Raw genomic sequence first — 25,066 nt, forward strand, 5'->3', positions numbered from 1 at the left:
CTTCTAGATTTCAGTGTTGCTATTGAGACGTCTGGTATAATCCTTATTCTCCATCTTTTGTAGTGATCGTTTTCTTTCTTTTTTTCTTTCTTTTTTTTCTTTTTCTTTTCTTTTCCTTTCTTTCTTTCTTTCTTTCTTTCTTTCTTTCTTTCTTTCTTTCTTTCTTTCTTTCTTTCTTTCTTTCTTTCTTTCTTTCTTTCTTTCTCTCTTTCTCTCTTTCTCTCTTTCTCTCTTTCTCTCTTTCTTTCTTTCTCTCTTTTCTCCTTTTTCTTCCTTCCTTCCTTCCTTTTTCTTTCTTTCAGAAAAAAAAGCTAGAAGCTTTTAGGATCATCTCTTTGATAACAGTATCCTGAAATTCACACTGATGTGCCTTATTGCAGGTCTCTTTTGGGAGCACAGTCAGCCCTTTCAATGTGAAGACTCATCCTCTGTTTTGGTAAATTTTATGTTATTTCATCCTTAATTTCTTCCTCATCTTTTCGTCTGTTCTCTTTCTAGTAACTGTTATTAATCCAATCCACTGTTGGCCCTTGTGCAATGATCCTCTAGTTTTCTGTTATTTCTCTCCTGTTTCTCATTTCTTGTTTTTTGTTGTTGCTCTAATTTCTGAGAGATTTTTCTTCAACTTTATCTTCTAATCCTTCAATTCAATTTTTATTTCCCCAATCACATTTTTAATTTTCATATTTTTAATTTAGTGTCTTAGAAACAAAATATATTTTTATATCCCAGAAGATTCTAATTAGTTTTTTCTAATTAATTTTTAAAATGTTTTCTTGTATTTCTTGCATTTTTCCTGTTTGTAATCTTACAGCTTCTTTCATTCTGTTTGCTTGTTTGTTTTGATCTTTCTCTTTCACTTTAGAGGCTTTCCTCAAGTGTCTGGTGATTTTTGGCTATTTATTTATATTTAAAATAAATCACTAACCATTTCTCACTGAAAGAAGTAAAGGCTTCTTGGAGAAACAGCTAATTCCAGGTCTGGGGCAGGAAATGTACAGACTGCCTGGGACAACTCACACCAAATAGCAAGGGAGCAATCAAAGACCACTAGGGTCATCATGTCATGGGACCCAGAAGCCAACTTGAAAAGGCCACCTACTGGTGAAAGAGAATAGTCATGAAAGATAACTGCAATGGATTGAAACATCAACAATATTTAAAGCCATGAGTCTGTAATAATAATAATAATAAAAGAATAAATTTTTCTGATCATCATCGACAGATACTACCAAACCAGCTCATTATTTGAAAACTGGTGAATAAAGACAGAGTATCAAACATTTATCCTGCCTCTCTCCTGTATGACCATATTATTGGGTAAACAAATAGTAGATGAGGAGAAGTTTCTCCTAACAGTAGTCCAGCCAATACATTGTAATACCTAAAGAATTAATGGACCTGGGAAACCATCATCAATGGTGCTAACACACACACACACACACACACACACACACACACACACAAACACACACATACACAGACACAGAAAATCAGATATTATGTATTTCTTTAAAAAGTACGCAATAACACCTATGAAGTAATCTTGCCAGAATCTATATTTAATTAAGTCTTTAGATCTAACCATCAATTTACAGATGATATAGGGAATAGAGGAACATGTTAAATTATACCACATTGCAATCAGCATATTTTGGATTGTGGGAAACTCTGTAGGACAAATCACCAGGTATCTTCAATAAACAAATTACACAAAGGAAGAAAAAGGAGAAGCACTGTTCTAGTGCCAAACCCCATCAGTGTGATTTCACCTTTCCTGGAGTCTCCAAATTTGGACCCTCAACAATTGGGTCTTTAAAGAAAGGGTCTTAGTCTTCTTTTGTTGGGGAGGGGTAAAATGGAGGAAGGAATTGCTGTGTGGGATCGGACAAGAGATCTGGGTTCCAACCTCTCAACTTAGATAATTTCAACCATTTCCCCCTTTTAGCCTTGTACCTCATCCTCACATTTCACAATACCCAACACTCCAATTTCTGAGGCCTTCTAGGGAGTCATCTTGCTTTTCTGCCATAGCTCCCTCTGTAAACTGTCCTGCTCTGCTAAATCACTTCTGATTGCTCCATTCACTTTCCATCTCCCCAGAAAGCGTTTAGTCTCGTCTCCACTCCTTTGTTCTCTCTGTCATTGCAGATCTATACTTTTTAAATTTTCTCACTATCCGCTTAGTGGAATTATGTGAAGTAGTGATAGACATGTATGATCAATCTGCCATGCAGAATGCTTTCAACTAGGACTGTCCCAGAAATTCCAGGTTGGCAATCTCTAACAGAGTAACTGCATGGTTCTCTGTTATATGAAAAAGCAGTGGAGACAGCCTGGAACTGGATAACCTCCCTGTAGACTCAGCAACTCCCCTGGACACCAGGGACAATGCCTGAGACAATTAAAACATCTCCTAAGCGATAAGTCCACCACTAGCAGAGTTTCGATTTCAAACAATTCTGATGCTGCCAGCCTAGTTTGTACAATGTGGAGATAACTAGAAGACAGCTCAGAATCAGCCTCACCATCTGTCCAGGCGCAAACAAAGCCCTATATGTGTCCTGTTGCAGAACAGTCCCCATTTCTGCACTTGGAGGACGTGTGGCAGCCCAAGACCATAAATCCACTGCAGTGAAGCCTCTAGCCACATCATCCCCTGGAACTGCTCTGGTAAAGGTCACTTATGAGCTCCTGGTGGGCAAATCCAAGTAAGCTTATCATCAGCAGCCCCTCAACACTGTCAACCACTTGCTACCTTTTCTTTCCCAAAAGAAGTTTATTAAATTACACTGATAAATAACTATCACAGGTGAGCTAATTTGATGTCCTGCCCCCTCTGCTGCTACCTGCATCTCTCTTCACTTGCTGCTTGGAGAATTGGGAAGGGGGCTGGGTTTTTCTAGTTTCCTTAAGAAATAGTTCACATAAATTGTTTTTTTCTCAGCCTTTTTTTAAAAGTTGAAGTACAGTCAGTTACACATAAATTGTTAATAGGTATTAGGTACTCAGAAGTCCTTGTAAAGGATACTGGTTTGCATAAACTGTTTGCATTTAGATTTCTTTCTTTAAGGGATGTTAATTATTTAAACTATCAATAAAGCATCGTGGTTTAAGTTTGGTCAAATCATACCCTCGAGCCACGTTGGAGGATCAGTAAGCTGTAAAGGAGAGTTACTGCAGTGGGTACTCCACACAGTATGGAGAGTAAAGGAAGCTGCGCTGGGGGTGTGGTGGAGGTGCTCGGCCCTGCCTCCTCCTGTTGGCAAAGTGGTGAAGCTCATTTTCAGTGCTTGGTTGATGTGAGCCACTTGTGATAGCAGATGCTGTGGGCTGAAAGCTTATAAAGAGGGACCCAAAGCTCCAGATAGGGCAATGGAGGAGCAGTAGATGAAGCTTGGCTTTTAGGGTCAAAAGACAGGGCCTTCTCACCAGGAGGAAAACCAGGAGACCACTGGCTGAGGTCTGCCTCCAGCCTAGTCGAGGGGATGCTGGACAGCCCACTCCCACTTCTCTCGTTCTCTCCTCTTTGTGGCCATGTGGTACCCCCTCCGGTGGGGAGGTGGAGATGTGGGGATGTGGACATGAAATATATTTATTTCTCTCCTTAGTTCTATTACAAAGAATCCAATCTGAACTCCTGGGATCAGGCCCCTAAGAGATACCCTGGAAGGTGGTAAAACCAATTCCTGGTGCACTTGTAGTTGGTTTGCAGGGCCTTCAGAAGAGATCCTGAGGCTGAGCACAAGTGATGGGGCTGGCAGAGGTACCCTCCCATGGCTGAGACCAGATCCACACCGATCTGGATGACCCAAATACCAGGACCCATCATCAAGATGGAGAGTCCTAACATCTGGTAAGGTATGGGACTTGGGACTTGTAGGTCAGCTGTCAAGAACACTTGGGGAAGCCAAACCAGTTGGGCAGCATCCACAGAAAAAGCCTTCTTGACATCCTAGAATAGCGATTCCTAAACCTGGTTGCACATACGAATCACCTGGGAGTCTTTAAAAATCCTGGTGCCTGACTGTACCCTAAACCCTCATCCCTGAGAGTGAGACCAAGGCTTCAGTGCTTTTAAAAGCTTCTCTGCTGATTCTAGTGAGCAATCAAGGGAGAACAACTGCCTAGAGTCAGTCTAGCTCCACCCCTACCCTTATTTATGCTACCTAGTTCTGCAAGCCAGAAACCTACATGGCATCACTGTGGTCCAAGCCTTCACTAAGCCCTCCAGGGCTGCCAGCTTCCCCAACTCCAGGGGTCACCTTCATAAAGAAGACAATGTGCCTGGTGTTCCCTGGAGCTGTGTGATGCTATGGCCCTGTGTGATTCTGCCACTTAAAGATCTCTTCCTCTGTCTTGTCTCCATTCCCTCTCTGCTGCCTTAGTTTAATTCTCCCCATCAATCACCTGAATTATTGCACTTTAAATTACTGCACTTATTCCTAACCAGCTCCTCCACTAAATCCATTCTCTGCACTGAGCCAGGTGATCTGTACACCAAATCTGTTCATGCCACTTCTCTGCTTAAAATTCTTTGCTTTCACAATAAAATAGGGACCCCTCTGCTCAGCAATGAAGACCCTCTGCAATGTAGCCTCTCTCTGTTCCTGGGTTTCGTCTCCCAAATTTATCCCACTCTCACCCCATGATGTGGTCACAATGGCCCCCTTGGTGGTCCATGCTATTTCACACCTCTGTGTCTCCTTCTTAGCTGTCTGTCCAACCCCCATTCTTTAAGCTCCAGCCCAAAGCAGCTCTCTGGGAAGCCTTTGCAGACTCTGCTGAACCTGAGGGGGTGGGGTTCTTCATGCCTCTGGGCCACCACTGTATCTGGCACACACCCCTTTCTATGTGCTTCCCACAGCACTCTCATTATTTCTGTGCATCTGTCTCTTTTTCCCTCCTTTGGCCACTTTATTGCTCCCAGAAGACCTTCATTTGCAGACTGTGGTAACATAATAAAAAGCCAACTCCCTGAGCTCAGAGCAGGACCTCTGGATCCACTTCCTTCCACCTGCCTTGGACCATCTCTGCACCAACTTCCTCCAGGCCCTGACCTGCTGAGTTTGGCATCTTGGTTTCATTTTCCATGGATACCAGTTGGAAACTAGGCTCTGGTTGGGCTGCTTATGACTGAACTGGCAGGACATGGGAAGCTGCCTCTAGGAACGACTCCTCCTTGCTCCAGCCCAGGTCCCAGGAACATGCCACATGGTTCCCATCCAGGAAAGGGAATCACTTATGACCTCTTACATGCTTGCTCCTTCAGGCAAAGGGCCTGGGTCTTATTTACCTTTGGATCGCAGGTGCTTAGTACCATGCCTGGGACTGGACCCAACCTTTCGTTGGTATTCAGTAAACGTTTATCAAGTGGGTGGTTGGATGGATGAATGGGCAGGTTGGCTAATAAGGGTGTGGGCAGGAGGATAGATGTACCAATAAATGGATGAATGGCATTTCTTTTCAGTTTCCCCTAGTTCTTCCTGGTTCCTCCCTGCTGGTGGTCACAGCTTTACTGCTCCCTCATACCTCTTCTGTGGCTGCCAGCTGCAACGGCCCCTGGGGGGTCTAGGTCCAGCTGCAGCTGGAAGAAACCAGCCCAGAATGTCACACCAGCTCATCAAGGTGGTCTCTCCTTCCCCGACTGCCCTTTGCAGTGAAACCCTGTTCCAAACACCTGACTAACTCCTCTCCAGTCTCTAATTAGGTTTTACATATTATTCATCATCTTTTCCTGGCTGTGCTGTGAGTCCTGGAGGTTGGAGACTTGGCTTGTCTTACAGCGCCTCTGCCCCTAGCTCACTTCTGATACACAGTGAGCGCTCAGTGAACACTTGGTCTCTGGGGACCAGCAAGCCTCTCCTGGAAACAGGAACTGAGGGTCTCTCCTCATTGACAAAGAGATGGCCTTCCTTTCTCTAGAATGTTCAGCCTCTGCAGAAATGATCTGGCATCTGCTTCTCAATCTGGGATAAATGTTCTGGATCAAGGAGTCCCATTAAAACGACTCCCAAAGCACTTAGGGAATTATGCTTGGGGAATCCTTCTTGGCAGCAGATAATAAATCAATCATAGCTCAGTGAAAATGCTGAGCTCAAACGGGATCACTCAGGCCAGGCTGAAAAAGGAACCAGGGACACACTTTCCCTTGAGGCACAAACCCAGAGACCCTCCTGTGGCTTCAGGCTCTGGACTTAGAATGACCAGTAGTTCCAGTTTGCCAGCACTGTACTGGTTCTACCACTGAAAGCCTTGCATCCTGGGACCCCTCAGTCCAGGCAAACAGGGACACGTAGCTCTGGTGCTCTTTCCCTCCTGTCCTCAGCAGCAGCTCTGCGCAGTGCAGGAGCCCCATGTGTGCCTCCCCGTTTACTCGGCCATGCCCCCCTTCCCAGTCTCTTCCCAGCAGTCACCCTGACAGCCAGGGTGAGTCCATGGCCAGTGCGAAGAGCACAGGTCCCCTGTTTTCAACCCTAGGGGCTGAATTCTGAATCTTGCTCCTTGTGCTGCCCCCGGCCCCAGCCCCCAAATACCAGGGAAATTACAAGAAAGGGAAGCAAATGTACCTGAAGGAGGGAGACATTGGCAAGGCTGAGTCTGAAGAGGTAGTTCCTGTGAAAACAGAAACGGAGATCGTAAGTCAAGCTGGTTGTGCAGGCAGGTCCCCAGGAAGCAGCTTCCTGGCTCCTGCCTCACCGGGTGCCAGGACAAGGTGCCAACAGCAGAGGGCCAATGGTGGGCTGACCCCAGGGTGAGCTTGACCTTCACTAGCTCATTTACTATGCACAGCAACCCCAGCAGGACAGAGAGAAAACTCCATTTTACAGATGAGAAAACAAGTTAGGTAAATGATCCAAGTCAGAGAGACAGTAAGTGGAGGAGGTAGGATGGAAACCCAGACTCCTCTGCTTCCAAAGCCCATGCTGTCTCTACTCCCCACCATCCCAGCAGGCCCAGGGCAGAACCTCCTGTCCCATTCCCAGCCGTGGAACCTGTTTCTGTTCAACTTCAAGCCTCATGGAGCTCTTGGGCCCTTGGGGTCCTGTCGCTTTCCTTTTTTTTTCATATTCTTTTTCATTATAGGCTATTACAAGATACTGAATATAGTTCCCTATGCTGTACACTAGGGCATTGTTGTTTATCTATTTTATATATAGTAGTTAGTACCTGCAAATCCCAAACTCCTAATTTATCCCTCCCGCCTTTCCTCCTGGTAACCGTAAGTTTGTTTTCCATGTCTGTGAGTCTGTTTCTGTTGTGAAAATAAGTTCATTTTTGGCATTTTTTTAGATTCCACACATAAGTGATATCATATGATCTGTCTTCTCCCTCATCTCCCGCAGTCCCTCCTGCAGTCAATGACTCTGAATCTGACATTTCCACGGCCACCTCCCTGGACCAACCTGTCTCCTCTTATCCAGATTACCCCTTGGCCACCTCACTTCCTTTCCCCCAATTCCGCCTGCACAGGGCAGCCAGGCTAGTCTTCCTCAAACTCTGCTGTCATCATATGCTCAGCCTCTGCTCCAAAACCTTAAAAAAGGAAACTTACGTCCACACAAAAACCTGCACACAGATGTTTATAACAGCTTTATTCATAATTGCCGAAACTTGGAAGAAACCAAAATGTCCTTCAGTAGGTGAGTGGATAAATAAACTCTGGTGCATTCAGACAATGGAATATTATTCAGTGTTAAAAAGGAATGAACCATTAAGCCATGAAAAGACATGGAAAAGACAAGCTTAAATACACACCACTAAGTGAAAGTCACCAATCTGAAAAGGCTGCATACTGTATGATGTCATTATATGACATTCTGGAAAAGGCAAAACTACAGAGACATTAAAAGATCAGTGGTCGCTGGGGGTGAGAGTGGGGGGCACGGGTGAGCAGCAGTGCACAGGGGACTTTTAGACTGAAACCACTCAATAAGATACTATAATGATGACTACATAATATCACACTTGTCCAAACCTATAGAATGTACAACACCAAGAGTGAACCTTAACGTAAACTCTGGACTTTGGGTAATAATGATGTGTCAATGTGGGTTCATCAGTTGTACGAAGTGTACCACTCTGCTGGGGGATGGTGGTGGTGTGGGAAGTTGTGCGTGTGTGAGGACAGGGGGTCTATGGGAAATCTCTGTGCCTTCCTGTCAAGTTTGCTGTGAACCTAAAGCTGCTCTAAAAAATAAAGCCTTAATGTCTTAGAAAAATAAAAAACCCTTAAACAATACTGATGCTGACAGCACCACTATGACTATCACCCACTTACTGAGCACTCTCAGTGTCAGGTGAGGCCGAAATCGCTTTGCCTGGACTCTGGAGTCACGAGGCCACTGTGCATGGACTCGGAGGGTGGCAGGACCCCAGGGCAAGGAGCCACAGGAAAGTGACTGCAGGTTCACAGAGGAGCCCCCGCGGCAGAGACAGGAAGAATGCCAGCTCCGTCGCTTGCTGAGGGGCCTCTGGGGGCCTCAGTGTCCACCTCTGTAAAGCGGAGAAACTAACGTCTGTCTTTCTTACTTCACAGGGCTGTGAGGACGGGGCAGGGTGATGTGCGTTAAAAGGCAGAGGTAATGTCAAGCAGATGTGAAGTCTTGGTTTTCCCGAAGAATTTTCTTTCCTTCGTACATCTTCTTTTGGCCGTTTCTTTCAGTTCTTGAAGTTTTTAGGAATAATTGCTTTAGAAAGTTCTGGCCTATCTCAGCTGTCCTGAGAAACGAGGGGAAAGGTTGTGGAGTGGGCCAGAAAGAGAAGGAGGGGCCCTGCTGAGTGGATCCGGGGGCCTGAAGGAGACACCTCTGGCTCCAGGCCCAGGACCCACTCGGCTGCTCTGCTGTCTCGGCAGGCCTCACCGGGTGACCTTGGCTCCAGGCCTCTGTGGTTCCTCCTTCTCAGGCCCCTCCCTTCCCCTGACCCTCCCTAGGTCCTCAGCAGGGCTCACCCCCCAACCCCCGGCCCCTTAACCTAAGGACAGATGGGCTCCAGCATGTGGCTCTGCCCCAGCTGTCCGCTCAGGTAACACAGGCATCTGCTCACAGCTTTAAAAAATTAGCGGAAACATTGCATCACTTTCTTCATTTTCATCCCATCAAAAATCATTCATCACAACATCCACGTCTGCTCTTCTGGGAGATGAGAACAGAGAGAAATCTCTGTAGCCTGATCCACCCTAAACCCCTTATGGAATAAAGTGGGGTAAAAATGAATAAAAGATTTCCCTAGCCTGAATTCCAGAGGCCCAGGGGGTCACCAAGAAGGGAGAGGAATGTCAAGCAGAAGAGAAGGAGGAAGGAAAGAAGCTCCTACAGAAAAGGGCAGAAGGTAGACACTGAGGACCCACTTCATTTGCTGTAAGGGGTGCAAGGGACCCGGTCCAGGACCAATTTGCTCCTTGTTCTCTGCGGATATAGCCAGGCTCGAGGACCCAGGCCCAGGGACGCCTCCCCATGTGTAGGGGAGGACGCAGATCGGGAGCAGTGTGAACACAGGCAGGAGGCTTGCCCTCTTGCATTTTAGACTCCTGGTCCGGACAGCGGGGATAATCGTAGAGCTTACTGCCTGGGGTTACTGTGAAGGTTACATGATTTATTCTGTGCCTGATTTACAACATTGACTGGACCTTTTTAGATGTTTTACTACACATGTGGTACATGAAATAGTGCCTGGCACATGGCAGGTGTGGAATGAATGGCAGCTTTCAAAACACTTCCATGAGATTCAGAGCAAAGGCATTTCATTTATATATTTGTTTGTTTGTTTATTTATTTAAGGTATAGTTGATTTACAATATTGTATGTTCCAAGTGTACAGCTTAGTGATTCAAAATTTTTATAAACTATACTCCATTTAAGGCTATTATAAAATATTAGCTCTATTTCCCTGTGCTCTACAATATATCCTTGTAACTGATTTATTTTATACACAGTAGTTTGTACCTCTTAATCCCCTACCCTGACCTTGCCCCTCCCCACAGCACTCTTCTCACTGGTAATCACTAGTTCATTCTCTACATCCGTGAGTCTGTTTCTGTTTTGTTATATTCATTCGTTTATTTTATCTTTTCAGATCCCACATATAAATGATAACATTCAGTATTTGTCTTTCTCTGACTTATCTCAAAGGCATCAGGATTTTAAAAAGCACATATGTAAAACTGGTGGGCTCTGAATCAGGTAGAAGGGTGGAATCAGTGTTGGCTTCCTGACTGTAACGTTGTACTGTGGTTATGCAGGATGTTATCACTGGGGGGAACTGGGTGAGGGGTATAAGGATAGGAGGAGGAGGACGAGGAGGAGGAGGAGGAGGAGGAGGAGGAGGATAATGATGATGATTGGTGAGGAGGTAATTAGGTTTATTTATTTATTTATTCTTGGAGGAGGAACTGGGGATTGAACCCAGGACCTCCTGCATGCTAAGCATGTGCTCTACCACTTGAGCTATATATACTCTCTCCCCTCCTCTATTATTTCTTATAACTGCATGTAATTCTATGATTATCTCAAAATAAACAGTAAAACAATTACTCTCTTTGCTGGGAAAATAAGGTCTCGACTCTGGTACACTTGCGCATGTAGAGATTACCTCTGAGAGGATACACAAACTCACTGCAGGGCATGCCTCCAAATGAGGAGCTCCGCTTGGCGTATGAGGGTGGCCCTGCTTTTCACTTTTGTACCTTCTGAATGTTATACCATAACACACATCACTGATGCAAAATAGGTTAATTTCAAAATTAAAAAAAAAAAATGCATTTAGCCCCAGCTTCCTAAAAGCCCTGTGATGTTGGCAGCACAGAGATGGTGACTCAGACTTTACAGACGAGAAAACTGAGGCTCAAAGGTCAAGATCACCTAGGATAAGAATGCAGCTCATCTGGTCCAGAGTTCTGTCCTTGACTTGCCTCCTTTTCACATGGCAAATGAAGGGGTGAGGGCACTCAGGAAAGTCCAGAAGTCAAGGGCAGTCAGCCATATAGTGTAGCCTGGAGGTGCCAACCCAGTGGCTACCCTCCCCCACCCCAGACCTGCTGAATCAGAACCCCTACGGGTGGAGAGCTTCCAGCATAGTTGGAGGTGGTAACATGGGTTGGCAGAAAAAACTCTAGCCCCGAGGCTAGGGGACCTGAGTTCTAGTCCCCAGATTCTGTTGTCATTTTCTGCTACATGATCTTGGGAAGGTCACCCTCCCCTCTCCAGCCTCTGCTTCCTCATGTTTAAATCGAGGGTAGTTGGATCAGACCAGCGCTTCTCTAACCTCAGTGTGCATCAGGTTCACCTAGGGGGCTTGTTAAAACACGGGTTGCTGGGCTGCACCTCCAGAGTTTCTGATTCAGCAGGTCGGGGGTGGAGCTCAAGAACCTGCATTTCTAACAAGGTCCCCAGTGCTGTGGATGCGGGACCACTCTTTGACACCCACTGGAGCAGATCATCTCTAAGCTCCCTTCAATAGCAGAGCTGACGGTCTCTGATTTTGTGAGAATTCTCTCCTACTCCACCCCATAAAGTCTCCACAAGTCCTCCCTAGAGCGTGTTATCCTTTGAATAGCAGAGCTGGACAGTGGAGCTAACCGAGGTCAGGCAACAACAGGGAAGTGAGGTCCTTCATAAAAGCAGCACATGTCCCGTGTCCCCGGTGCAGGCAACCAGCTGGCCAGCAGGGGGCTCCTGGGCACCTTTTCTGCACCAAGCTCCCAGGGAGGACACTAGCAAGGCCAGTCCTGGCAGCATGGCAGGGACAGGGGCTAGGAGGTCGCCAGTGGGCATTCCTGCCCTCAATAATTGCCGGACACTGAGGAACGTGGGTTGCTGGGATCTGAAGGTCTAGAGGTCGCTTCCCTGCCACCCTTCCCCACCACTCCCCAGGAATGCTTCCTTCTGTGGAGGACAGATATTCAGACACACAGAGGGCCTGGCCCAGGTTGTGTGTCTGCCCACAGTGGGTCGTCCCAAATAATATTCCCTCCACCCAATTCACTTAGAATTGGTTCCCCCAGTCCTGGACCCACCCCTCCTACACCTCATTACCTGGCTCCCACGATGAGCTGGTTTCTGGAAGGATCCAGAGCGAGCTGGGAGAAATCTCGGGCTCCAGGGTAGGTGAAGTTAGAGACCCATGGCTTCAGATCTAGGGGAGGGAGAGGCAGCCGTTCGGTTACTGTTGGACCAGGGACCCCAGCTGCACCAGCATCGGACCCAAGAATGGAAGGGCTGCCATCAGGGCTGCCGTCAGGCTGTGGTGAGGCAGGAGGCACCCCAGAGACCTGGGTTCCACCAGCTCAGTGAGTAGCCAGTTAGGGGACAGGGAGTGAACAAAGCTCCTGCTTTGTTCCCTAGCTCAGAGGAGGGCTCCAGTTGCCCCCTTTGCTGCCCAAAGGGAGACCTGTAATCATCCTTGACTCCCGAGACCCTCAACAGCCACACCAAACACACTGGCAAACCCTGTCTGTTCTATCTCCACACTGTCCTGAAATCCGTCCATCTTGCCCTCTGTACTCCATCCCCCTACCAAGCCACCATCATCTCTTGCCTAGACTAGTGCCAACAGCATCCTAACTGGCCTGGCTTCCACTCCTGCCCCTCCAGTCCATTTCCCACATGGCAACCAAGCAGTCTTTCTAAAATGCAAATCTGATGTCACTCTTCAGCTTAAAACCCTTTAATAGCTCCTAGTTGCCCCTAGGAAAAATCCCAACTCCTGTGAAGGCCTTTGGGTTCTGGTTCCAGTGTCCTTCGAGGTAGAATGCCTGACAAATAAATTATTTAGTGATCCACTAAAAGAATGATGTTTCAGCTCATATATTCCCCCCTCAAACCCTCCACCCCAGCTACATTCAACCAGACTGTGGTGCACGTCTCCAGATCTATCCCACAGGAACCTGTAGACCTTTGCACTTCTCTTCCTGCTCGATGAACAGTTCTTGTTTGCCCCCATCCCCACCCCACCTCCTCCAAGAAGCCTTCCCTGACTCCCTCATGCAAGGTAAAGGGCTCCCATATACCTCTACTTGACTGTCATCAAAGCCTCCATCTGCCTGGGTGTCTAACCTGGCAGTTTGCCCTGGTGGACAGGGAAGATCTTGCTTCTTGGATCTCTAGGCTCTGTCCAGCACCTGGAAGTATTTGAATGAATGTACAAATAATCCTCAACTCCTTTCTGTATAAGAAGAATCAAGTTTTCAGACAAAGCTACACAGAGGTGGAAGAAATGGAGGGTGAGTAGGAAGTGTCCATCTGTCTCCAAGGAAGGATCTTCCCAGCCAAGGCCAAAGTCTTTCATGGGGACTGGGTGGGCAGAGAGGAGCCCTTGTAGCACTCCGGATGGATGGGGCAGTGGTCTAGGGAACAGCGCCCAGCTGACTTTCCCTGTTGCCCTCCAGCTGGAAGCCTATTTCCCCCACCGTGGCTCACAGCCCCCTAATAGCTCTCCCTCAGCCCCTTCCTCATGGATGGGAGGGAACTGACTAGTAATGAGAGTGCTGTGGGGCAGAGGAAGTTTCATGCTGATATGGGAAAGATGAGGGGGAAATGTGAGAGGCCCTGTGCTTTCTCCCCACAGTGCATTAGTGACTGGCTTCCAGAATGGCCAGAGGAGTGAGTGTGTGCGTGCATGTGTGCACAAATGTGTGTGTGTGTGTGTAATCTAAGGGAAATAAATCATTGCTCATTATCCCTGCATTACAGAGTAAAAGCAGCCCTTCATTTCTGCATGACAGGAAAAGACTTAATCGCTCCGCAGAGAACTGAAGGTTTTGTGAGTTGGATGTTTTTCAAAAAAAGTGTGATATGCACAATTAAAAAAAGAAGAAAATGCTGCAGCAAAATGAAGCAAACCTCTTGTGTCTGCCTCTGCCCTCAGCAGATGACTATTGGCAAGAATTGTCATGAAGTTGCAATGGCATCTGAGCAATCTCAGTATAAGGCGTGAATCTGGAGTCAGGTAGAGTTTTTAGCTGACCTAAGGGCCACGTTTGGAAATCCTGGTAGGATATCATCCTACCTTAGAGACTAAGACAAGGGTCCTCTTCCTCCAGGAAGCCTTCCTGGATTATAAGCTCTCCACCCTGATCTTATTTTGTTCCACACTCTCTTTACCCTTCCCGTTCCATTCACATTGTGTGTTTCTGTCACTCTGAAAGTGCTCATCTGTTCTCTGTGAGGGGAAGAAGTCAGGGTGAGAGGGTTGCCTGTCCCCAGCACACAGGGTGCTCCCCAAGAGTAGCAACTGGGTCACAGTTTAACCCCCTTCTTCCCTTCCAACAGGGGTATTCCAGATGTAGGCAGCTGAACAGGGGAAGAGGTGGCACGATGGCTCTGCAGCAAAGTAGGAGAAATTTCATCTGGAGATGACTCTGCTCCACCTTCACTCTGGCCCTTTCTTAGGGTGGAGGGGAGAGGAAAAGGAAACAGGGCAGAAGCCAGGATGACAGTGGGAGGTGAGGATGGGGCAGTAGGAGGTGGCCCCTTCCAGTTTCTGTCACTCTCCCTTACCCCAAAGTGACTGACAAGGGCAAGAAGGAAGGAGTGAGGGGGGAGACTCCGCGGGCGCAGTGCCGTGATCCTGGGGGAGCCGTCTTGGGAAGGGAGCCAGTGTCCTCTTATTAAACAGGCAAAGAGGACCAGAGGGAAGGCTGTTGTTAAAACACCAAGCACGTTCTGAGCTCCGTGTGCAGTGAAGGCTTTGGACGGCGACTTTAAGAGAAAAATGACATTCTCTATGACGCATCTGTGATTTTAATTATAGTCAATTCAACTACCCACTTTGTGGATTAACCACTGCCAGTGTTAACTCCATACTGGCTTCTGCCTGCCACCTAGAAAGGCCAAGCTGTGGCAAAAGGAAAAATGTGCTGACCAGAGAAGCTGAGATGACACCACCCTCCAGAGCTGTCCGCCTAGGATGAGGGACCATCTCCGCTTGCCCGGGGCTTAGAGGATTCCTTAGTTACACTTTGTCAACTGCCTATGTCACTCTGAGCCCCATTCCTACCTTCTGAAAGAGGGAGGAGTAAGAAGTCAGTTTCACTCAAGTGATTTATACCTGGAGGTTTGAACTGGTGTCAAGGAAGACAGGCACTCAAGGAACACATCTTCCGGCTCTTCACCCTCCTCCCGTCACCACCCAGTTTGCTCCAGTACAGACCAGCCTAGCTGGGAGACAGGGATTCCCCTGCTCTCCTTCCATGGTCCTGCCGCTAGAAGCAGCCAGGCCAAAGGGCCCCAGCAAAGCCCCTGAGATGAAATAGTTCATTAGGAGCTGCTGAAGGGGGCCCCCACCTGAGGAGGATGGTTCTCAGGGCCCCACCCCTTGGCCCTCCCCTTCAGTGACAGCCACCAGCACTTCAGGAGCCATCAGAAGTCTGAGGGTGTGCGTGCGTTTTGCAGGCTTAAGGACATTGCTAATTTCCTTTAATCCACTTAAGCCTTCAAAGCCTCAGATCCCAGCTCAAACAAGACAGCACAGAGAAGACAGCTGCAAACCCTCCTCCCTGAGACAGGAGCCAGCCCACAGCTGGGAAGGCCGAACATCTGAAAGGCCCCCAGCCTCCCCAGCTCGCCGTCCCCAACTCCTATCCATACTGCCTCCCATCCCCCAAGTCCCGGGCCAGCCTTGGTCTCATGGATTCACTTTTCCATTCTGGTTTCCCTACTGCCCTTCTCAGCTGGCTGTGTGGAGTCGCAGAGGATGGGCTATGGGGGCACCTGAGGGAGGAGCACTTGGTCACTCTGCAGTGGGGAGTGCACGGACAGAGTCAGGACACTGGCATTGAGGCCTGGCTCTGACAAGTCCCTCCAACCATCTACACCTCAGCCCTCTCAGTGGTAAACAGAGGTGGTAGTCCTTGCCCTGCCTTGCTGCCAGGGTTAAAGTGGAGAGGAAATTGGATAGCTGTTGATCATACTTAAGAACCTGGGAACCCCTGAGACCACATCTGCAGATCCCAGTATGAGCTGCCACCTAGGTGATGAATCCTGAAGTGTGGATGTGGTCCTAACACCCCCAGCGATCGCCAAACTGGCTAACAGGCTGTGGGAGAACACGTGGGGCACTACGGTGTTTGTGTTTTGTTTTTACATTATCATCAAATGTAGATGCTAATTTTAGAAACTCTTTATCAAGAACTTATGGGCCCCTCAGAATATGTCCAGTGATTCACAAACCCCAGTTTGGGAGAGACTTTAATAGGACACTCTCACACCCTGCCTTGACAGAAGGAGATATTAGTCGCCAAGGTCCCTTTCCCTGGGGGTTCCCAGGGCCCCAAAGATGGGCATCCCTGCAGCCATCTTAGGGCAGAAGGAAGCTTTCCAGAGATCTCCAGACACTTCCTAATGAGTGAGTCATCCTCATTCTTCCCCAGGGAAGCCAAGAAATAGAGCTCCGCTTCCAGAAGAGCTAGACCAACCCTTGGCCACTCCACCCAGGGCAGCCACAAACTCATTCTGCAGCAAAGGTGTTTCAGAGAAAGACCCTTCCCTCCCCTCTTCTTTCCCCTGAATGAATTGTCTGGAGACTAGAATCAGATCCCCCCAGTTCTCAGCTGCCCATCCTTCTTACACCTATCCCAAAGGAAGAGTCTCTGTACCCTATAGGACATGAGCATCCTGGGACTTTCAATAGCCGGAGAGACCCTGCAGAGGTTCCACCTAAGTCCTTCAGGACATAGTCACTGCCAAAAAGGACAGAGAGGGAAGCGGCTCTCACCTGCAAAGGCCACGATGGGGTGTTCCCTTGGGGAGCACAGTTGCTGCTCACTGCTGGGTTCACTGGTGACGTCCTGGGAGCTGGCGAGGTGCACTAGCAGCAGTGTGAGGCTGGGTGGGAGCAAGGTGACAGCCAGGGGCCCAGGGAACACCATGGTGGGCCCCTCCGCGGTCCTGGCTCCCGGAGGCCGGCTGGGGGAAGACCTGAAATGCAAACACTCACTCTCACCATGTACTCTGTCGGTGATGCCCGCCTCTCCCGATTTCCTCCATGGCTGGCAGTGGGCCCACGGGATTTGTTTGTTTATTTGTTTGTTTTAATAAATTTGTATTTTATTTATGATACTTAAGGGTTTGCTCCAGGAATGTGAAGTTATAGATCATATCTTGAAAGCTAATTTCCCTTGTAATGTATTCTGGACAAAGCTGACAAATTATAGTGCTTTTTCTATTACGATCCCAAATGGTTTAAAATTCATTTTAATGATAAAGGTGGGATCTTAGGGATCTTAATAAATGGAGTTAGGACAAGTGGGTAGCCATTTGTAAAAAGATAAATTTAGATCTATAACTCACACCAACTAGGAAAAATTCCACTGGATGAAAGATTTAAATGTTGAGGATAAAACCGTAAAAGTACTAGAAGAAAATATGGGCAGAATTCTTTGTAACTGTGGAGTGGAGAACCATGACTCAAAATCCAGAAGCTATTAAAGAAAAGATCGACATATTTAACCACATAAACCCCACAAACTTCTGCATGCTCCCTCCCCCACCCCAAAACAAATCAAGCAAAACCAAAAGGTAAATGACAAACAGGGGAAAAGATTTGCAGTTCAGGTCAGAGACAAAGGGCTAATATTCCTAATGCATAAAGAAACCCTGAGAATCAAGAAGAAAAAGACCAACCATCTGGTAGAAAAATGGCAAAGAATATAAATATAAACAGGGCTTAAAAATATGAATGATGCTATTCTCACTCACAATAAGAGCAATGCAGATTAAACCTTGGGCTGAGATAGTACTGATCATCTAACAGTTTAGTACAAATCCAAGTGGGACGACACAGTCTTGGGGAGGCTGTGGGAAAAGGGGCATGCTCATTGACTGCTGGTGGGTGTGAGAATGGCACAACCTCATGGAGAGGGATCTGCAAAATCTGGCAAAGCAATAAAGGCATTTACCCTTTGGTCTAATTTCTGGGAGTCTAAATCAGTGCCCCTCGAAGTGTGGTTCCCTGGACCAGTGTCGACCCACAAGCTGGGACCACTCTGTGGGAAGATAAATGAAGAATTTGGAGAGTGTTTTAAAAAAAACTTTATAGTAATTTGACAGTCATTTTTACATCTATTGGATCTAATAACAAAATCTGTGGGCTTGTATATTGCTTAGGTTTTTTTCCCCAAATTCACTTCTCAAGGAGTTCACTTTTATTGAGCTTTACGTAAGCATCCATCCATGACAGATTGTAAATTGAAAAGTAAAACCTGCTCCTTCACCACAATTAGTTAAGAAACAAAAATAGGATGCAAGGGCACCTGCACACGTGCAAAGTGACTTATGCACAAGGTCATTCCTGTGACATTTCTGAGATAGCAAGAGACAGGGAACAACCAAATCTCCAGTCCCTGGAGACTGCTTCAATAAGCCATGCGTATGGTTGCAATGGAATATGCTACAGCTCCAGACAAGAATGGGCTTTTTATCTGGATGTTTGCTAAGGGGAAATCTCCAGGTATATTAAGTGAAAAAAGCAAGGTGCAGAACAGTGTAATAGCGTGCTACCTTTCGTGTAAAAAAGAGGGTAGAAATTGCTTGTATTCGCATTATTATACAGTGTAAAAATAAGCCAAAACGAAATGTTTTTAATTTTACTGAAGTGTAGTTGGTTTACAATGTGTTAATTTCTGGTGTACAGCATAGTGATTCAGTTACACACACACACACATATATATATATATATTACTTTTCATATTCTTTCTCATTATAGGCTATTACATAGTATTGAATATGGTTCCCTGTGTTATACAGTAGGACTTTGTTGATTATCTATTTCATATATAGTAGTTAGTATATGCAAATCCCAAACTCCCAGTTTATCCCTCAACTCCTCCCTTTTTCCAAGGTAACCATAAGTTTATTTTCTATGTCTGTGAGTCTGTTTCTGTTTTGTAAATAAGTTCATTTGTGTAACTTTTTTAAGATTCCACATTTAAGTGATATTATATAGTATTTTTCTTTCTCCTTCTGGCTTACTTCACTTAGTCTGACAATCTCCAGGTCCATCCATGTTGCTACAAATGGCTTTATTTTATTCTTTTTTTAGGTTGAGTAGTACTCCATTATATATATTTATAGACTCACAACTTCTTTATCCAGTTCTCTGTTGATGGACATTTAGGTCGTTTCCATAGCTTGGCTATTGTAAATAGTGCTGCTATGAACACTGGGGTACATGTATCTTTTCAAATTAGAGTTCCCTCCAGATATATGCCCAGGAGTGGGATTGCTGGCTCATATGTAAGTCTATTTTTAGTTTCTGAAGGATGCTCCATACTGTTTTCCATAATGATTGCACCAAACTACGTTCCCACCAACAATGTAGGGGGATTCCCTTTTCTCCACACCATCTCTAGCATTTATTGTTTGTGGACTTTTTAATGATGGCCATTCTGACTGGTGTTAGGTGATACCTCATTGTAGTTTTGATTTGCATTTCTCTGATAATCAGTGATACTGAGCATTTTTCATGTGCCTATTGGCCATTAGTATGTCTTCACTGGAGAAATGTTTATTTAGGTCTTCTGCCATTTTTTGATTGGGTTGTTTGTTTTTTTGTTATTGAGTTGTATGAGCTATTCTGGAGATTAAGCCCTTGTCAGTCAAATTGTTTGCAAATATTTTCTCTCAGTCCATAGGTTGTCTTTTCGTTTTGTTTATAGTTTACTTTGCTTTGCAAAAGCTTATAAGTTTAATTAGGTTCCATTTCAAAACTAATTTTTTTAAGAAAGGTTACCTAAAAGTAGCAAAATGGTGATCCAGGCTTCTCAATGTATACCCTTTCATATTATTTTTGTTTTTGAATATTATGTTTAATAAAACCTATTCAATAAAACTTTCAAAATCTTTTAAAAATTAGTTTTGGAGCAGCCCAACCATTCCTCTGGAGCCTGACTCAGACCCTCTGTGAGTCAGTTCCCACCTCTCTCCTTCCCTCGTCCATCCAATGTGTCACCAAGTCCTGCTGACTCCACATCCCTCACTGAGTGACCTCCATGGTGTCACTTTCATTATCTGTGAAATGAAAGGTTGAACTAGAGAAGAGATTCCCGGAAGAGATGGGAGCAAATCAGAACCCCTTCCACTAGGGTGGAGTCCTGGGCCAGCAGGTGAGTGATCCCAAAGGTGATTCTGACAAGCTTCCCCTGGGACTAGAGGCCCTGGGGTTCCTTCACAGTCTAAGACCCTTTTTGGTCCTAATCTCTCCTCTCTCTTCCCTCCCTACTGCCCTACATTACTCCAGGTCCAGAGAAACTACAGCAGGATGATTTTCTTCCTGCCTAAGTTTCCACACTTGTGTGTGACAAAGGGTAACACCTATCATGGCATTGCTGCAGGGCTTCCAGGAGATACCCAACTGTATGCCTCACAGAGCCCCTTCTCCCTTACCCTGCCCAATCCTTCAGCCCATGGGCCGTTAGTCCCTAGAGCATCTGTTTAATCCCTTCATCATCAGGTTCAATTCTCTGCTCCTCCCCCAGGAGATCCTGGCCATCCCTCTGAGCAGAGATCCTCTAGGAGGGAGGTATGGCCGAAACTTAACCCTGGGGCGATTTTTCTTACAGTCGCTCACAGGAACTCATTCCTCAGTGCTAAGCTGGGTTCTTCCTGCTGCAAGGGACTTGGCACTGCCATCCTGTCTAGGTGCCCATCACCTTCTTTCCTTCACACTGATTACTGGTCTCAAGGGAGTGAGAAATCAAAGGGCAGGGCCAACCCTCTGGAGCCAGTCAACCTGAGTTCAAATCCCAGCCTTCTCCTTACCAGCTGTGCCACTCTGGGAAAAACACTTACCCTCTCCCTGCCTTAGTTTCCCCAAATTAGGAGTGAGAATAACAATATCAACTCCCTCAGCAGTTGTCAAAGTTAAGGGAGTTATAGCTAGCCGTTATCAGCAGGTTCCACATCCAACCAACAACAGAGCAAAAATATTTGGGATAAAAAGAGTCCAGAAAGTTCCAAAAAGCAAAATTTGAATTTGCCATGCCCCCAGCAACTATTTACATAGCATTTACATTGTATTTACAACCATTTACATATCATTTCCATTGTATTATGTATTATAATTAACCCAGAGATGATTTAAATTGTACAGAGGATGTACTTAGGTTACATGCAAATACCACACCGTTTTATATAAGGTACTTGAGCATCTGAGGATTTTGGTATGAGGGGGGTCCTGGAACCAATCCCCCCCCCCAATACCAAGAGATGACTGTACTACCTTTGAAAGGCCTAGAACAATGCTGGCTGACAGTGAGCATCAGAGAGAGAGCTATCCTGGTGCCCCGAAGGAAGCGAGCAGGGAGGACTGGGGAAACTCCTAGTGGCCTTTGACGCTTGTGCTGGAGGCCTTCTATTTGTTCCTCCACTCTCTCTGTTATTCCCCGGTCTGTGCCTGGACTGCATCAGGGGTCCTTCCCTCTGGCCATTGGGTGCCACTGGCAGAAGATGGGTAGAAGGATGGAGGGAGGGGGGAAGGAGGCAGCAGAGTGAGTGGCTGCATCCTTCCACTGAAGCCGGAGCTCTGGTCCTGCAGTTTCTCTGCCTCCAGGTTTCAACAGTCGCTCCCTCCCTCCCTCCCTCCTTCCTCCCTCAGGCTGAGGGGTGCAGGCCCACGTTATCAGCCCTAGGGTACCAGACACTGAGCCTTCCCATATGGTTCCCAAACCCTTCCCACACCTTTGTAAACAGCTCCTTTATTAAACTGCCCTCACATTTCCCAATTTGAGTGAGCCATCTGTTTCCTGGGGATCCTGACTATATTAACACCTAATGGGTGATGTTCAACATGTATGCCAATATCATCATTTTAGACCTTAGCTGGGCTTTTCCTGTCAGCCCCTCATCTAAAGTGGTATGACAACTCCCTCCCCCCATTATTCCCAACTCCTTCCCAGGCCTCCCTGCCACCCCCCAGAGTCCCCGGGCCTGGCCCTCCCTGCGTGACCAGATCCGTGATCAGATCCGGCTCCTGGGCCTGAATTATGAACACATCCTGGGCCCCTTCCCCTCCCCCAGGCCCCAGGCCTTAAAGTACCTAATTTCAGCAACAGAAGTTTCCATCACATTCTGGTTTTTATGTAAATATGTCCTCCAAGTCCCTCTGGAATCAGTAATTGCTAGACTAATGTCACTCTGTCCGCCTGGGCCCCAGCACAGTCTCAGGAGGAGGGAGGGGCATGCAGCCCAGGATGGAGGGCGGGACCTGGATTCCGGACTGCGGTGAGGCGGGGAGGAGAGGATGAGAGAGCCTGAGCAGCCGACTGACATGCACAGGGCAAGTCACCCAGAGACAGGCAGACCGAACACTGATGAGGGAGGAGGCAGGCAGGGCCTTTGTTCAGGTGAGCATTTCGGCACTAACGTCAGGAACCCCACGGGGGCTGTGCCTAGCCTGTTTGGCCATCGCCTTCAACACCTCCTCTGCCCTTGGCTAGGAAGCCAGTAGACCCTCGGGGGTGCAGGGGAGGGATAGAAGGAGCAAGGCAGTGAGGAACGGGGCTGGAACGTGGGGCGCAGATGGTCAGGGCTCCATGAGTATGGGCCTGCTGGCGTCAGCGGAGCAGGGGGTGCCACGGAGAGGAAAGAAGAGTGGTAGATCCCCGCATTTCTGAGAGGGCTGCAGGGGCTCTGAACTCTTCTAGATACTTGGGGTGGGGGCTGACTTCCCATCTCCCAGGAAGTCCCCATCCTTGGAAATGATCTCCCCTCCATCCACACGTCAAAGGGCCTTACAGGTACCTTTTTCCCATCCCACCACAGCTGCTGCCCCAAGGGAAGTCAAGTGGACAAAACAGACCAATTGGATGCTCTTCCAAGCCACTTGGCTGTACACTGCTCACCCCCACCCCTCATCGGGTCAAGTCAGTCTTTGTAGAGGAATCTGGGAGCAGAAGCAATCTGAAGACAGAGACCAGTGACAGGAGAGAGCAGAGACCCTCTGGCAGCCTTCCAGTTCCCAGTTCTAGCCCTTTCCTGAGGTCTGACTACATTCTGCTTCCATGAGCCACCCTCGCCCAGATCCTTGTAATCAGAGTCCCTGTTTTTGCTCAAGCCCTTTGGCGTTGTGTCAGACCACGAGTCACCTCCACAGTGCTGCCTCCTTGGTGTCCATTCTCACCTTCCTGCTTCCTATGGGAGCCAGTGCCTCAGTGAGGGTGCGGTGGGGGCAGGTGCCCTGCTCAGGGGCCCATCCCGGCCTTCCAGATCCAGTGCCCAGTGAGATGCACCAGGAAGTCATGTGGGACCTGCAGGGAACTGGCCGAGACGGCTCCCTTCCCGCCTGGCCTGCAGATAGGACAGCCTCGCAGCTCTGGGGCACCTCTAGCCACGTGGTAAGGATCATGGTGCAGAAAGACAGATGGAACCTGGGCTGCTGACAGAATCAGCCCTGGTCTGCCTACCTCTAGGCATCTTTCCCATGTTTGACCATCACACATCTGTGCTGTTCCTTGTCTGTAAAATGCAGAGAATAATAACACCTCCCTCACAGAGTTGCTGGGAAGATTAAATGCATTATTTTGTCTAACAGGCTGAGATCAGTACCTGCCACAAAGTAGGCGTCGGGTAAGGGTTGGCTATTATTATTATTATTATTATTGAATAATCCACTCCTAATCTGTTGAAGCCCTTGTTTTTCAGGTATTGTTAGCTAAGCACCATTCCTATTCCACACAGTTTGGTTTCTCATTCTTACAACCAAACACGCCTAAGACAAGCAGGAATTTCTATTTCTAATATATTTGTTTGGACTGACATTAACGTAATCCCCGAATTTCTCCCCCGGCAGTGCATAGCAGAGCCCACCCCATCTTCCTGAGTGCTGTCGAGGGCTGTGGAACCTCCTGAGCTTGCAAGGCTGCCAGACCTGGGTGCAAATCTTAGTTCTTTAAAATATGGCTAACACGTCCTTGCCTTAGAAAGGAAGCTTGTAATGCTCTGAGAACTAAGTCTGGCACAGAGTAGGCCCTTTATGAAGTCCATCTATGTACATGTATTCATCTGCACAGAACACTCAACTAGTTACCTAAGTGTCTTCCCAGTTTCGTTCATTCATTTGTTTATATACTACTTCACTGAGCACTTGCTGAATACCTACTATGTGCAGGTTGCTATGTAGATAAAGGAAGTGAGGGAGGTAGAACACCCCCCAGGACATAAGTATGGTCCCTGCGTTCAAGGAGCTTACAGTTCACTAGAGAGGAGACATTCTCCCAAGGAACAAGCTATCACAAGGCAGAGACAGCCACCCAGGACCTGGGGTCTGGATGGTGGGGGTCGCACAGAAAGCCTGTGTTTTGCCCTGTCTCCAAGCTGCTGGTCACTGGCACTGTGGCGGGTGCTCTGGGAGGGAGGGCCGTGCCAGCTGATTTGCTATTTGGGGAAGCCCTCAGTGACAAGGAAAGCATTTTTCCAAAGCATTGGCCAGAGCTTCTTTTGCCTTCTCTCCCACTGCTGCCCCAATTCCCTGTGGTCCGTGATATGGAGGTCACTGTAATGGTGCCTGGAGGCGTGTGCATGCGCGTGTGTGTGCATGCGTGCGTGTGTGTGAGAGAGAACACATGCCCATGCAAGCCCCTCCCATCCCTGAGGACCCCTCGTCTTCTGTGGGACTTCTCCAGGGCTCATTTTCCCAGCTCAGTCAGTGGGCGGAGGATTAGCCGCAACTGTGGGAGGGGATGAAACTGCTGGCTGAGAGGGAAGGAGAGCGAAGGAAGGGCAGAGGGCCAGGCCCGGGGCTGCTGGAAGGCCCACAGTCCTAGAGGGACCTTTGCTCCACTCTGGGGTGAAGGAAGAGGGAGACAGGGGTGAAGTGTGTTCTGTGTGTGTGTGTGAGCTGAACCCCCCCAGAGCCCACACTGGCCTCCCAGCACATTCCCTGCACAGCCATGCCCCACCCGCTTGCCAGAGCCCACCGCCCAGACCTGCCTTTGGCAGGAGAAGCTGCAAGTCCTCACTGAGGACCATTCTGTTCAGTAGGCGGATGAACAAAGGGGTCTCAGCTCTCCTTCAGGTTTCAGTCTCACAAAAGAGATGGAAGCATGAGAAGATGAGCAGGAAGCATGTCACAA

At 47.6% G+C, this 25,066-nt stretch overlaps 1 protein-coding gene across 2 annotated transcripts in view; it reads right to left on the reverse strand.

Moving 5' to 3' along the window:
• The window catches only part of SEMA5B (semaphorin 5B), a 128,027-nt gene that overhangs the window by 33,213 nt on the left and 69,748 nt on the right, over positions 1–25,066 (reverse strand). For both annotated transcript variants that reach the window (XR_012507256.1, XM_010970909.3), the window contains exons 2-4: positions 16,714–16,916; positions 12,036–12,135; positions 6,570–6,615 (exon numbers count right to left, since the gene is read on the reverse strand). Coding sequence is in view for 1 of the 2 variants with exons in the window: in XM_010970909.3 (XP_010969211.2) it covers positions 6,570–6,615; positions 12,036–12,135; positions 16,714–16,867 (300 nt within the window). In the remaining variant the exon portion in view is untranslated. The remainder of the gene's footprint in view (positions 1–6,569; positions 6,616–12,035; positions 12,136–16,713; positions 16,917–25,066) is intronic.

This window comes from Camelus bactrianus, chromosome 1 (genome assembly GCF_048773025.1).
Source record: "Camelus bactrianus isolate YW-2024 breed Bactrian camel chromosome 1, ASM4877302v1, whole genome shotgun sequence".
NCBI classification, from domain to species: Eukaryota; Metazoa; Chordata; class Mammalia; order Artiodactyla; family Camelidae; genus Camelus; species Camelus bactrianus.